Here is a 14610-nt window from a genome sequence, read left to right as displayed (position 1 = left end):
CTTCACAAGCCTATGCCTGTTATATAAAACTCATTAAACTCATTCCAGCACACAGGAAGTAAAGAACCTTTTTAAAGGTATGACTGAACAGTTTATATGATAAATAATGAAACTCCATTAGAGCTAAAAATAATGCAAGATTTTGTTTCCTATAATACAGATTTTGCTGCAGCTCTTCACTAACAGGGGAGAGGGGCTTTTCTGCACACTTCTAAACTTTCAAAACAACACTATGGCAAAATCACCACGCAGAAGCGTAATGGTAGAGAGAAAAAGGAAACCTAGTGCAAGCATTTATAACTCTAGATCACATTCTCAGTTGTAACAGCAATACAGCAAAGACTATGAACTCTCAGAGGAAGCTATGGTCTCTACTCTTCCCCCGCCATGCAACACACGCTCTACTGCAGCCAGGACAATGACCCGTGGCTCATTTACATAAATCATTACAGTTCTTTGAATAAATCTGTGGAGTGACGTAAGGGGAATAATTTCATCCTCTGCAGTTCAGTACAGTAGCACACATAACACATGTAACCAGCCTGTAAGTTCATTAGGTTACACTACAGAGGAAAGAAATTCACTCATCTTTCATTCATTAAAAAAGCTAAACTATGTCCGGTTTTAAACGGTGCCCACAACGTCCTGTATTAGTTTAACACTATTCAAATTTTAGCCAATCAACCCCACACCTTCTACTAAGGCATTTACTAGAGACAGAGTCGGACCATATTTTAAAATAAAAAGCTCAGTAAACTTTTATACAGCAAAGCAATATAGTAATAACAATAATAATTTTCAGCCAAGTTGTGGTTTTACAGACATTTCCTTTCTTTGCTGGTGCTTCCTTCTAGTGACAAGCCCATCATATTTTTCCACTGCCAAGAGATTTATTGCTTCTTAAAGGTGTTGTTATGTTCTTCAGGGAAACGGATACAGTTGGAGAGGTTTTTTGAGGTAATGCATGCTTAGTGCAGGAGGAGAATGCACTAGGAGGCATTCTCATATAGAGACAAACAGGTTCTGGATTTGGGAATTCACTATGCTGCAAAATGGCCACTACCAGAAGGAATAACACTTTACCAAACTGAAGTTGTAGCAGCCTGTTTGTCACTGCTGTTGAACAGAGACTACTACTTAATTGAGCCTGCAGTCTTACAGGAACTTGTAGGCGATTCAGCTGATGGGGCTCATGTAGGCTCTTTGGGTGAAGTCCTGGCTCCACTGAATCCAAACTCCCATTGCCCCCAGTGGGGCTAGGATTTGCTTTTAATGAATTAAAGTTATGTGGCTTTATTTATTAATGGATAAGCATATTAAGTAAATAAATAAATGCTGTATATTACATGGGTACACCTGTCTTAAACTGGGAGGTGTTGAAGGAGCAAGTGTATGTCTGTACTGCCTCCTTGTCAAGCCCAGGACTAAACTCTTAGAAATGAACTGCATCCACACAGCATGCACCTAAGCCTGCAAATTAGGCCGCACTAATCACAGAATCGTGAATGGGGGTCAGAAATTACACAAAAACTGGTATAAGTATTGGAAACCGTTTCAAATCTGTAACACAATAGGGCTTGGGACAGACATTACACATAAACTGGTTTAAGTGATCAGACACTGGTTTAACCCTGTAACAGAACAGATGTTCAGTGCACATAAACCAGTTTGAAAATGGCTGAAACCAGTTTGAGATAAACCTTGTTGAGTGTAGTATCACAGGTAACTGATTTGGCTCACACTGGTTTATGCAGTGTCTGTCCCAGACCCCTTGCTGGTTTAAGTTAAATCAGAGTCCCCCAGCATCCTGGCATGCTCTCTGGGTTGGGCTCTGCTCCACAGCAGGGCAGGTCCCTCGCCTCTGCTCCCTGGATGGAGGCACAGCAGGGTCTGCTGGCTTCCCTGTGCCCACCCTCCACCCCCTGCCTCACTCCTTAAGCTGAGGTCCTTTCCTCCTTTCTGCCACAGCACAGACCGTAGCCAGCATGTGGCATGCTAGCTAATGCCTACAAGTGTCTCTGAGTGTCTCTCTCTCCCTTTTCACTGGGAGGGGCAGACAGAACAGTGACCACTTAGGGTTTTTCGAGCTAACCAACAAGTCAGCTGGTAAGCTCTTTAAGAAGTTTGAGAGGCTGTTGTTTTGATAATCAGGTGATAAAGACTTATCAGCTCCCTGGCTGGCTTCCTCGCCTGTTAGTTTCCTGCAGACAGTTGATGAAGCAGGGAGGGAGATTGAAAAGCTCTGTGTCATCAACAGATGCGTGCACTGCGTCCCCCCACCCTTTGCTTCAGACTGTTAGACCAGGGCTGGGGGCTAGCAACACTCCCACCCCTGGAGCAGCCAGCAGGAAAAAGCCTGGGGTGGTGCAGGCAGATCTCCCTAATGAGAGAGTCCTGCCAGGGCCTGGCCATGCCCCCCTCAGCTCATCTCCCTGCAGAAGGCAAGGGAGGGCTGCTCTAGTGCCCCTGAGCTTCTAGCCTGAGCCACTGCAGGCATTTGCCTGAATTTCCTCCGTCTAGAGAGAAGGTCTGTCCAGTTTCAAACCAGTTCAGCCTATTCAGTTTAGACTAACCTGCAATGATTGAATCAATTCAGGCTCAGGCTTTTTTAATGTCTGTCCCTAGCCTGGAAGTTCAGTGCACATAAACCGTTTTCAAAGTGGCCTAAACTGAATTAAGATAAAACTGGATGGATATAGTATCAGGCTTAATCTATTTCAGTTAAATTGAGCTTCTCTCCCAGATTCCCTCCAGATTCAAGTTAACTCACAGTCTCCCAGCATCCCAGGATGCTTTGCTCTTCTCCCACAATACCCCCCTCCCCCAAAGGGTGAGCAGGCTAGCCTTGGCCCAAGCGGTCTGCTCCAGCTGAGCAGGGAGGTATATTCTAGCATCCCCTGGCTTCTGGCATGGGCCACTGCAGGTGTGTGGCTGCATTTCCAGAATCAAAAGTGAATGTCTGTTCATTTGCCTATCAGTTCAATCTACTCAGCTTAGACTAACCTGTGAAGATTGAATCAATTCATCCCCAGGCTTTTTGACTATCTGTACTTAGCCACAGGGATCTCAGAGGGGATTCCTATGTTTTTGGAAATGCTTATGATCCCATCCCAAGATCTGACTCTATATGAATAGAATTAAAGTTTAAAACAGAATAAAAGCCCCATTGCCTTAAAGAGCTATCCAAATCTATTTTTCTTTCCCCTTTTACATGAGAGTTGCTGGTTTTACTCAGTTCTCCATTATGCTTCTCACATTCAAAATATTCCAAGAAGGCTGCAAGTTCAAAAGTTTATTACCCTTCAACCTGAGAGATCATAAAATATCCTTCAGCTTTAAAGATTTGCTTGAACACTGCAAGGGTTTATGGCATCCTTTCTAACAGGTACAATCTCTTACACTGTTTTTATAAGGCCATAATGTGTTCATCACTAACAAAACAATTTCAAAGTTAATTAGAGCAAAGGCTTGAGATAAAATATTATATACAATAAGTATCAGAGTTACAAATCTTACTGTAATTTAACATTTTTCAGATTTTTTTTTACCTAATAACTAAGTGCATTATGTACTCTTGGCAACAAACAGAAAAAGAGGATCCCCATTTTGGACAGTTTATAACCTAAGGCAGGGATTGGTAACTTTCAGGAGTGGCAGGCCAAAGTAAAGCAGCTCAGTCCTAAAACAGGGCAGCTCCTGCAACTCAGCCACTGCCATGTCCCCCCATTGCCACCAACATCTCAGTTTAACAAACTGGATCCAACCCAAAGGCCACAGGTTGCCAACCCCTAATTCAAGACCTTATCCTGCAGTTGGTAGGATAATACACATCTTTAGATCAGCCATTATGAATTGATAGGTTATAGAGAAAGAATGGGATGAGTCAAGATACTTACTTAGATCAGACACATGCCCACCTTAGTGGTACAGTTAAAAGTATTTATCAGAATTATTACAATTATTATATTTAATGGAATTTTGGAAGAAGCAAATTTTAAGAATGGATTTTACTACAGAAAAAGTGACCTAGAATTGGGAGATCCCCCATGCCCAAAAAGCAGCATGAAGAAACACACACACTAAACTAGAACTTTCCCCAGTCAGTCATTGCCTTAAAGAAGAGAAACACCAGCTGATGCATCCTTCAGACTGTAGAACTGTGATGAGAAAACTGACCTGAACCTGAATAGAATGAAATGATAAGAAAGCCATATTTGAGCCGATTGACAAAATATAAAAATATCTAAGAAGAACAAAAAAAAAAGCCATGAGCAAAAAAAGATTAGAATATATAGAAAGAATGTATGTGGAAAGGTGCCAGATTATGATTTTTTAATTTTCATCCGTGTGTCATCCATCCTTCTGTATCAATCACATTTGAAGTGGTTCTAAAAATCATTTCTCTCATTGCCCACCAAAAAAGGTGAAGGTGTAATTTTTGAGACGTTGACCTCCTGCACTCACTTTTCATATATTAAGACAAGTATTTAGAGATAATGTGGGGTTTGCCCATGAAATGTTACTGTTAGTTGTGTGCAGACAAATATGCAGTTAGAGCTGCCTGTAGACAAAAGAGATCTATTTAAAGTTCCTGTGAAAATCAAAGCAATAGAAAAAATTTAACTTTTTACAGGAAGGAAATGCTATAAAAGGAAGAGGAGGCAACCCCAAGGCTCAACTCATAGAACTGTGTTAGCACCCTGAAATTTGTGAAAAATCCCCCTGCACTGAATTAGAGCCACAGCTAAGTGAAGGCAAAGCACCTGAGGGTTCTGCTCTGAGGTTTTCAATTTCACTATGAACAGTATCAGGGAAGTTATTTTAATACCACATGCACAAGCTGTCAACATTAAGCTGAACATTAACGTAAGATTGACGAAAAGGAAAGATGAGCACTCGCATCAAGAACCACAGTACAAGAAGTCAGCTTTCTCCAACTGCTGTGAAAGCTGGATATACAAGGCTTCCAAATGATTTTGGCCTAGGGATTCTCTGAGTTATGAAACCATTGCAAAAATATCAGTTGTGTGCAGTGTGAACTCCCTCCTTAGCAACCTTACAAGTAAGAATTATCTACATAGTAGCATTATTTCTAAAAGCACTATATGGCTATGTATAAATGTTCAGCTTCTACAGGGACAAACAGCGTTCTTCCTGCAGAAACCAGTTGTGATAGTGCAACTGTGCAAGCTTTTTCTCCAGAAGTAAAAGTTGCTGCTCTGGGAGAAAAAATAACCTGGGAAGAACCAGGTAGAAATCACTCCCGGCACAGGAAGGGGGCAGCTGCTTCCACCCATCCTGTAGACCAGAAGGGGAGAAGCAGACATGAGCTACTCCCTGCCTGCTTCTTGCTCAGTTCCTGATGTGAGAAGCAGGTAAGGGCTCTGCCAGAGCACTCTCTGCTCAGCCGCCAGGCACTTGGAGCTGCATGAAGGACAGAGCCTAGCACTCTGCTTGCTTTTAATGCAGGAGTTTTCAGTGCAAGAAACAGGCAGGGGCTTTGCCCCATTATTCCATCTGCTTGACTGTCAGGCACTGATTTCCAAGCTTGTGGAGGAGTGCTGCCAGCTTCCTCTTGCCACCCTCTGCTGCTCACCTGGATGGTGGGGTAGCAATTTAAATGCCATTAGAGCCAGGAGACAGGCTTGGGGAGCCTTTCCCTGAGCCTGGTTCCTGACCAGGTCAGCTTCCCCTTGCCTAGCCTGAGCAGCAGGGGGTGGCAAGGGAAAGCCAGCAGATCAGGCCCAGAACCGGGCTCTGGGAGGCTCTCCCTGGAGTAGCAGGGTAAAGCCCCCAAAGTTCCTCACACTGTAGCCCTAGATGTGTGGGGCAGGTGTGGGCTTTGTCACAGGGTTGTCTGCTCAGCTTCTGGGCATCAGAACCCAAATGGATGGAGCAGCACTGTGAGCCCCTGACCTGCCTTTCATACTAAAGTTCCTGGTGGGAGAAGCAGGCGGTGGGGGTTGTTGTGTTGCTCCAGGCCCCCCAAAATGAGAGAACTGGAGCACGTCATGCTTTTCCTAGAGTGGAATCACCTGTTTGGGAAAGGTGCAAGTAGCGGAGAAAGGACAGATGCCAACTGAATGTCTGTACTGCTCCCTCTCAGATCTTTTCTAGCACTGGAATTTTTCTGCCACTAGAAATAAATATTTGTACAAGGCCTATGTCTAAGTAGAAGGATCCTAAATTTTCCAAAGGACCAAGCACCAGGCTCTTTTATTTAGCTGTCTTCGAGGCTGAAAATGTTGGCTTAAACAGACAAGCAGATGCTACTAAACAGTTTGGGTGATCAAGTGATACCAGGTAAAATTGTGAAAAGGATTTAAACGCTTTAGCAGCTTAAGGTTAGACAATGTTAAATGGAATGGGGCTTAGGTGCTATTAAATTTTTGAACCATTTGGATGGCTATTTAGTTGCCTGTGTAAAAGAAATCAGTTGCTTCAACTCCAGATTCTGGGCCTTGATTAAAAACTTAAGTCTGTACATTTCTCCACTGACTTCCAACGTAGATCCTCAGTAAATGGGTGTACACATCCAAGAATGCATTACCATGTTGCCCATGGAAAGATGAAGTTTAATTTGTAGATATTTAGGCCAAAATGAACCTAAGATAATTCATTTGATATGTATAAAGGGTCATCGATGTTACCTTGTTACCTCCACATTGAGCCCAACAAATTGAATGCATTAGTAAGGCAGCATGGCAAGTCTGCACTGACACTTCTTTATTCTACAGAGAAAAAGAATACTTCAGTTTTCAAGGCCATCCACTCTACTTCTTCCAACAGCATTAAGGTCAGAGAATTAAATAAAAAAAATGCCTCCAGTTCTTAAATGTTTACTTGGACACACAAAAAGAAGCTATTTCTGGTACTCTGATGTCAAAGATTTATTTACAGTAAAAAAACAAGATGCGAGACAAAAACCCTACCTCTTATGTTTCTTACAACTAGAAGAAATACTGCTGCAACCTGAACTAGTTGTGGGCCTGTTGCAGTTGGATTCTTCTGCTGACTCTCAGGTGTTTGTGAGCTTACTGGGTATGGTTAGTGCCCTATCTCTATTTTCAGCTCTAGGTCACTCAAATACATTCTCAAATGTAGGCCCCTCTCTGACACGCTTGGACAACAGGACTCCCACAGTCCTGGAACCTGTTGCTCAGGTCTTCTAAGGCTCAGGTTGCTTAAACTGTTCCCAAGAGACCTGTAGATTCAATGTGACAGTTAAGGCAAGGAATGTAGGCTCAGCAAAGAAATTATTTGATAATATACATTTATTTTTAATAAAGCACAGGAGTTACAAAACACAAGTTCCTGAACACAGACCCAGCTTTGTGTCCTCACCATCATGCATGTTGTAGTTTTGTATAAGTACTTTAGGGCCAGGCAACTCATCTGCTCTGAAGACCCTGCAGACCCAGATCTATTGCCCGCATGGGGCAATAGATAGCTTCGTTTACACCCTTTAAAACACACTATCTAGCCCCTGCCCTCCTGCGAGGGATTTTCCAATCCCCAACTTCACATGGGCCTCTGGATGGAGCTTATTCAAATCCACAGGCCTCACCAGCAGAACACCCATTGCTCCTCCAAGGAAGACTCTTCCAATATTCATGCTCCTTGATTACTCAGTCACAGCTTCCCACTGCAGCCTCTGTATGAGGGGTCAGGTTCCTCCTACATGAACTATAAAACTCAGTAAAATCTATAAACAAATTTACAAAATGAATTCCCAGTAGCACACTCAGGTTTGCAGTCAAAGATGATATTCACAAAACAAAAATGGAATTCGTAAGGCAACCCTCAAGCTATCACACACATAAAAGAGGTAGGAAATATAAAACTGAATAGCAACAATAGTAAATCATAGAACACAGGGTTGGAAAGAACATCAGGACATCATTTAATCCAAGACCCTGCTCCATGCCACTATATTCTTGTCTAAACCATTCCAGACAGAAGTTTATCATACTATACTTTTCCCAATGCTTTTATCATTCTCAGTGGCATGTCTACAGAGGACGCTGACCACACCATAGCATGATACTGCGCAGTACCGTTTTGTGGCACTGAGACCCGTTTGCCAGAGCTACTGTGCAGTAACTCCAGTTACTGCGCATTTATTTAGTATTTATACAAACCACTGCGCAGTAGCGTCTTTTGTAAGCACGCCCCCTCTCTACATCAATGCAAATCTCTCTTCTCAACTCCCCTTTGATTTTAACATGCATGCACATAATCATTTTTTAAATTTATTCTCTCATTTTCAAAAATGACTTTGGCATTTAATAACCCACTGAATTTCAACAGGACCTAGTCTCTTAAATTCCTTTTAAAAATTATATCCAAATAATAATAGTTACACATGCTTCTGTCAATAGGGAAATGATTTCACTTACTTCTATTATGAATGTCCTATGTGACATTTGGCAATTAAGTGGGAATCTATGAATTTGATAACTCTATTCATTTCTATTATCTCATTCTTTCAGCCCTCTTTGATCTTGTCACTTTGTTTTGTCCATCTACTATATCCTGTCTGACACAGACTGAGGCCTTTGTGAATCAGAAGCTGCCTTGTTGCCCAATGCATCATTTAATGGTATTGTGTTCTTTGACTGTAAGCACTACTGTAGGCACTACTGTAATAAAAGTTACAATAAACTGGACAAGCATCTTCACATAGTGCTATATAGCTGAGCTACCAGCAAAATGACCTACAGATGAGAAACTATTGCACCTAGATTCACACAGTGCTTTCGCCTCACACAGGCACCACTGGGCACAGCTCAGCTGCTTTGGCACTCTGATCAAAAGTCTATTTTGAAGACCTGGATTTCAGAGAGAGGTAAGAAGCCTTGAGAATTCATCTGCAAATAATATCTATTTATTTTGCAAGGGGGAAGAGGGATGGAAGCTAGCTATCTAGGGATTTATACCATCCGTATCACAGTAATACCTGGGCATGAGAGGATTTGTGAGAACTCAAGAGCCTTCCTTGAGTGCATCAGTGAATTTAGCAGAAATACAAATAAAATGAAACATGATTTAATGAGACAATCTGACAGAATTCAAGCAGTATTCTTTCTATAGAAAGTTGCTCACTGGTGCTCTTGGAGGTATCAAACCAAAATGACAGCAGACAGAATTTGACAGCTCTGTTCCAGTGTCAGCAGAGTTGTTCAAAGAGATGATAAAGAAAAGAGAAAGGTATTTCAGTTCCATTCATTTGATCATTGTCATCCTCCATCATCTGTATTTGGACCTCTCTTTCTCTCTTGATTTTTTAGGACTTCTGCTTCCATCTCTCTTTTTGCTCCGTTCTCGTTCCTGAGTGTCTTCCTGGTATTTATCTTTAGATTTGCTGGAGCTATAATGTCTATCTCTGTCTCGAGATCGGCTGCGACTACGGCTATGATGTCGGTCTTTCTTTTCACTCTTTCTCTTCTCTTTACAGCATTCTCCTTCATATTTTCGATCAGAATCCTGTTAAGGAAATTTGGCAGCATGCAATTACAGATGAAGAGGAAAAAATATGAAAGGTATGAAGAAAACAAAAAAGTAGGTAAGCACCTATCTTTGGCTTTCAGAACACTGGACTACCTCTAAGCAACTCAAATCCATTATGTGAAGCACTGAATGACACACAGTAGACTGGAACTATAAACTGTAGCAATACCAAGAAGTGTCACGTAAGGCTTCATTGGCCCATGTCAGCTGAAAGACTGGCCTCTATGTGGTTGCCTGCTGTGGTTCTTAAAGTTTTATAGCAAAAAAGCAAGTGACAAACTGGTAATGTTTAGAGGTCTCAGCTAAGGAGGTTTGTCAGGCTTGTCCTCAAGGTTGGGACCATCTTCAAAATTTCAGAAATGGGTTCAAAATATGACTTCACCTAGCAAGGGGTGAGGGAGGACCTGTAGCCAAGTTTTCCATTCAGGCCCATCTCTACTTCCTAACAGCAAAGCACTGCAAGAGTGCAAAGTTCCGCGTAAACATGAACCAGGGAAACCCAGAAGAAATCTGAAATAGGAGTCAAATGCAATTTTAAAGAGTATAAATTTTCAAAGAAAACTTGCCATTCAAAATCTGTGAACAAAACATCACCTGGCATTAGAGCTGGAAAGTGCATCATTTATGGCAATCATCTACATGATCAAAACACAAGGATACTTAGTCATTTTCTAAGTATGCAGGTCAGAAAACCAAAGCTGAGTCAGCACTGGAATGTCTGACAAATTAAGATAACTTAGCATTTTTAATGGTTAAAAGGTCTACAACAGTGGCATCCAGACAAAAGGGCTTCTATAAGTGTTTTTTAGATTTTTATGGTTTATGATAATGAACCATGACTTACAAAAAGTGACTTATACAATTCTTAATCTTCTCCTGAAGCAAATCTGCTCTTATTCAAGAGACTTGCCCATCTTTTCTGCATCTCCCTTCCCTCTCCCTGAACAAAGGTCTTAAAACAGTGGGGGGAGGGCAATTATTTCAGGTGGAGGGTCGCTTAGAGTTTCGGCAAGCTGTCGAGGACCACATGGAGTAGCCCTGCCTCTTAGTAGGTGCCCCACCCCCTTTTGCCATCTTGGGACTGGAAGTCCTGCCCCTTAAACTCTGACTTTTGCCACCAGCATGGGTCAGGCAGAAAGGGCAGCAAGGGGCACATGGCATGGGGGTAGGGGAAGGGCAGGCAGTGGGGAGCAATGTCGTCATGGACAAGCAAGACAGACAGGGCAAGGGGAAGCTCCTCTCTCCCTGCCACTGCTTTCCCCACTAGAGCTGTGGGGGAACAAATCTAAGATAATCTCCCACTAATTAGATTCTATACATGAAAAATTACAACAAACTAGGCAACTGCCCATTAAGAATGATGGGGGAACAGGGGGGAAGTGGACAGTAATGGAGGCCCATGCCCCCCACCGCAATCCGGGCCCGCTACCCACTTTCCTCCTGCTGCTTGGGGTCCAGGCCCATCCCTACCTTCCCACCACAGCAGTGGGGGGATGGGAGGAGAGGGCTCAGGGCCAATGCTCCATCCCCTGTGCCCCTGACATCATGGTGCTGCCATTGTTCCCCGGGGGGGAGGCAGCCCGCTCCTTCCCTCCCCCTGCTGCATCAGGCCATGCCAGGCCTGCTGCTTTCCACCCACCACCAGTGGGACAGCTTCTCCCCCACCTCAGGCTCGCTCCTCTTCCCCTCCCCTCCCTGTCACTGCTGCCGCCTCGGTATGACCACTTCTCCCCCCACCGCCCCCGTGTCAGCCCACATTGGCCCTGCAGGCGGTGACAATGGAAGGGAGAGGGGCAGGCCAAGGCACGTGCCAGTGGCCTTGCCCCTCCCCCAGCACCACCGCCACCACCACCTCTAAGGAGCAAGGTGGGGTGGCAAGGCCAGCTCAGGTGGCCTTGCCCTCCCCACCCCCAGCTCCATTGTCACCACCTGCAGGGAGTAGGGCAGGCTGGCCTCACAGCCCCCCTCACGTCTGGGCCCCCACCATCGTGGCGGTGCTCCACCATGCTGCCATCCCCCGTCCGAACACTTATTTGCACTACGGTTTGCTGTTTCAGTCAGCCAATCAAAGCATGACTAAAGCGTTATGAACAGACAGACAGAGAAAGGCTTTTATAATATTAAAATTTATAGAATCTAATTACTAGGGAGGTCATCTTCAGGTTGAAGTCATCTTGGATTTGGGTAAATAGATGGAAGAGAGCACTGGTGCTCTCTATCTTGCTCAACTCCAGTTCCAAAAGGAGAGGGATAGAGATGTCATTGGATGTCTCCAAAATCATGCCTTCAATGATCATGACATCAGGACCTAAATCAAACTTCTCGTCTACCAGGATGCTGTCATCCCAATACTGCTGTATGGATATGTGAAACTTGGATGACATATTGAAAACACCCGAAAGCTGAACGTTACCATTGGCAAGGTCTTTGGAAAATCCTCCACCAACTGGCAGGGCAGAAAAATGAACACTAGCATTTTCACTAAAGCATGCAGCACCAGCATTAAGCCATGTTTATATGGTACCAACTCCACTGGACAGGAGATAAGGATGCCTAACAAATGGGTAGATCCTATACTCCCAACTCACTGATGGTCACCACTTTAGAGGCGGGCAAAAGAGATTTGAGAACACCTTGAAGGCTAATCTGAAGAAAGGCAATATTAAACATCAATAGGTGGGAGACTCAAGCACTGAATTGTCCATAGTGGTACCATAACACACGACAAGGCATCAATCACTTTGAGCAAACTTGCCCCATTATGCAGATGGATAGGCAAGAGAGACACAGGGAAAGAGCTGTGACCTGACATCACCAAGATCTGCTCCTTTCTCCCAGAACTACTTGCCAGGTCTGCAGTTGAACGTATGGATCTCTGACCAGCCTCTTCAATCATCTATGGACTTACCACTGACTTCTCTAGTTACCAAAAGATTGATGTCCTCATATTAAAGGACTGCTGACAAATCTACAATGGGACCACTTCACAGGAGCACAATGGCTTTGTTACCATTTCTCTCTGCACTTGTCTGATCACAAATGCAATGTGTACCCTGCACATCATGTAGATTGTCCCATCTACAAATAGGGAAAATGGGAGTGAATCTAAGGGATGCACTGAACTGTTCTTGAAGGAGCAATGCCATGAGTAGCCCAGTTTGGGGAGACACTTGGAGCTAATCCTTATCATAGAAATCAGAGAGAAGTAGGGCTGGAAGGGACTTCCAGAGGCTGTGAGACTGGAGGTATCAAGAGCCAACTATCCAAAGCTTATGCTGTTTGAAGTTTCCCTCAGGCCAGGATATAAAACAAACTGGGATAAGAAGCCAGGGAGACAGAGATGACAAGCTGAAGGAGGAGCTTTGGACAGGTAGGGGACAAGGTTTAGGACAGGCTGTGCAGAGCCTGGGGGTACGATAAACAACAATTATACCAAGTTAAAGGTGGGAAGTGACTTACCTTACACATCAGTTGCTTTATATTCTCCATTAAATAGAAGCTAAAATTTACTAACTTACCCTATTCATTCAGGGCTAAGATGCCCAAATTTAATTTGTTTCCTATGGGATAGCAACAGCTACATAAAATGTTTGCAGAACAGCTGATACAAATTAAGTTCATCCTTTCCTCCTGCCCCCCCCCAACACACATTTAGCTACAAATTAATCAATTCACACTGCCAAGGAGTAAGATAGTAAAGTTAGTGCTGGGACAAGGGCGGTGGGCACAAAAATCTAGAACACTTTGCTCTCCAGGACCTGGAATTCAATCAGGAATCTTGAGTCTAAACAATCCTCTGCTCTCAAACAGCTTCAAATTCCACCACCAGCATGTGCCTCATTTCCGTTTTAGGGACTACCTACTGCTGCTACCAATTACTTGGTTACCGCAAGTAGCAGGGGTCTGTCCTGCAGATTCTAAAGATTTCAGCCCTACTGACAAACACCATGCCCATATACATTATGATACTTTCTTCAATTACACAATTGTATTCTATTATTTCTATAATAGCCCATCTTAGTCACTGCACGAAGTGGATCTGCTCTCAGGATGTCTCAGGGGGCTGTAAGTAATGGAGACTTCCGTTTGAACGACCTCTGTCTCATTTGCTGCAGAAGTGGGAAGGTATATATTGACTGAGGCAGGGGATTTCAGAAAGAGAAAGAACGTTTTTGTGGTTTAGATAGTTAAATGCAGCTCTGGGAAAAAGTATTATTATTGTATGCTATGGAATTACTGTACGATTACTGTGGGGAAATCAAATGTCAAGCCAGTTAAAAAAATTAAAGACAGTATGTGAAGTGGCCCCTTTTGATCTGGACAGTTGAGGAATCCATTATTCAATTCAAATCTATCTTCCAGGAAATACATGGGAAGGGCAAGTTTGCATTTGTTAAGACCAAAGAAAATACCGCTGCTATATATCAATACACAAAATGACCAGTCTGGAGAAGAGTTTCAGCTATGGATAGAAAAGATCATATGTTACACATTATGAATGTGTATGAGAACCATTTTAATACTTAACAAAAGGCTTAATTTTTATTGTTTTTCCCCCCCCTTTCACTGCTCCTCTGCACATATAGAGCTACTTAAAATCAAGCGTCTTATGACAAACAAGAACTATAAACATTTTTTTTTTTTTAAACTGAAAAGGGAAAGGGGAAGATCATACTTTGAAAACAAGCTAAATCCCTTGGTTGCCAATTCCTGATTTTCCAATACTGAATCTTACACCTGTCATTGGTTAAGTGAGGACATCCTGTTTCTTAGTTCACTGCAAAGTTAGAGGCCACGGATAAAGAAATTCCCCGTGCAAATGCAATGGGTGGGGATAGGGAAGGAATTTTTCTGGCTTTGCTTTTTCATGGCAGTTGTCTGCAAGCTCAGGTTTGGGACGCGAGATGCAGTCTTGCTGTGGGGGGGGGGGTGCTTTCTTAGCAAAGAGTGGGGTAGCAATTGAAGGAGCCGAATTTCCAAATGGGAAGGCAGGGTTACCACCACAAAGAAATTACACGTATGCTACACATAAACAAACCCACTCTTCTACTACAAAGATCAAATAGGAATTCATACTAGCAGCTGTCTTTTCAAGTAAGA

At 43.2% G+C, this 14610-nt stretch overlaps 1 protein-coding gene and 1 long non-coding RNA gene across 2 annotated transcripts in view; one reads left to right on the top strand and one right to left on the bottom strand.

Moving 5' to 3' along the window:
• Positions 1–6825: 6825 nt before the first annotated feature.
• PPIL4 (peptidylprolyl isomerase like 4) overlaps positions 6826–14610 on the bottom strand; it is a 33453-nt gene continuing 25668 nt past the window's right edge. Inside the window, exon 13 of the mRNA XM_019550099.1 lies at positions 6826–9486. Within this exon, the coding sequence (XP_019405644.1) occupies positions 9250–9486 (237 nt within the window). The 3' untranslated portion in view covers positions 6826–9249. The remainder of the gene's footprint in view (positions 9487–14610) is intronic.
• On the top strand, positions 11647–13981 carry LOC109320126. Its single transcript, XR_002103722.1, has 2 exons — positions 11647–12574; positions 12741–13981. It is a non-coding gene; the product is annotated as an uncharacterized LOC109320126 (long non-coding RNA).

The sequence above is a fragment of the Crocodylus porosus genome, unplaced genomic scaffold (genome assembly GCF_001723895.1).
Source record: "Crocodylus porosus isolate Cpor-Errol unplaced genomic scaffold, CroPor_comp1, whole genome shotgun sequence".
Taxonomy (NCBI): domain Eukaryota; kingdom Metazoa; phylum Chordata; order Crocodylia; family Crocodylidae; genus Crocodylus; species Crocodylus porosus.
Note: the sequence above shows the minus strand (reverse complement) of the source record. Positions and strands in the feature narration are given on the sequence as shown.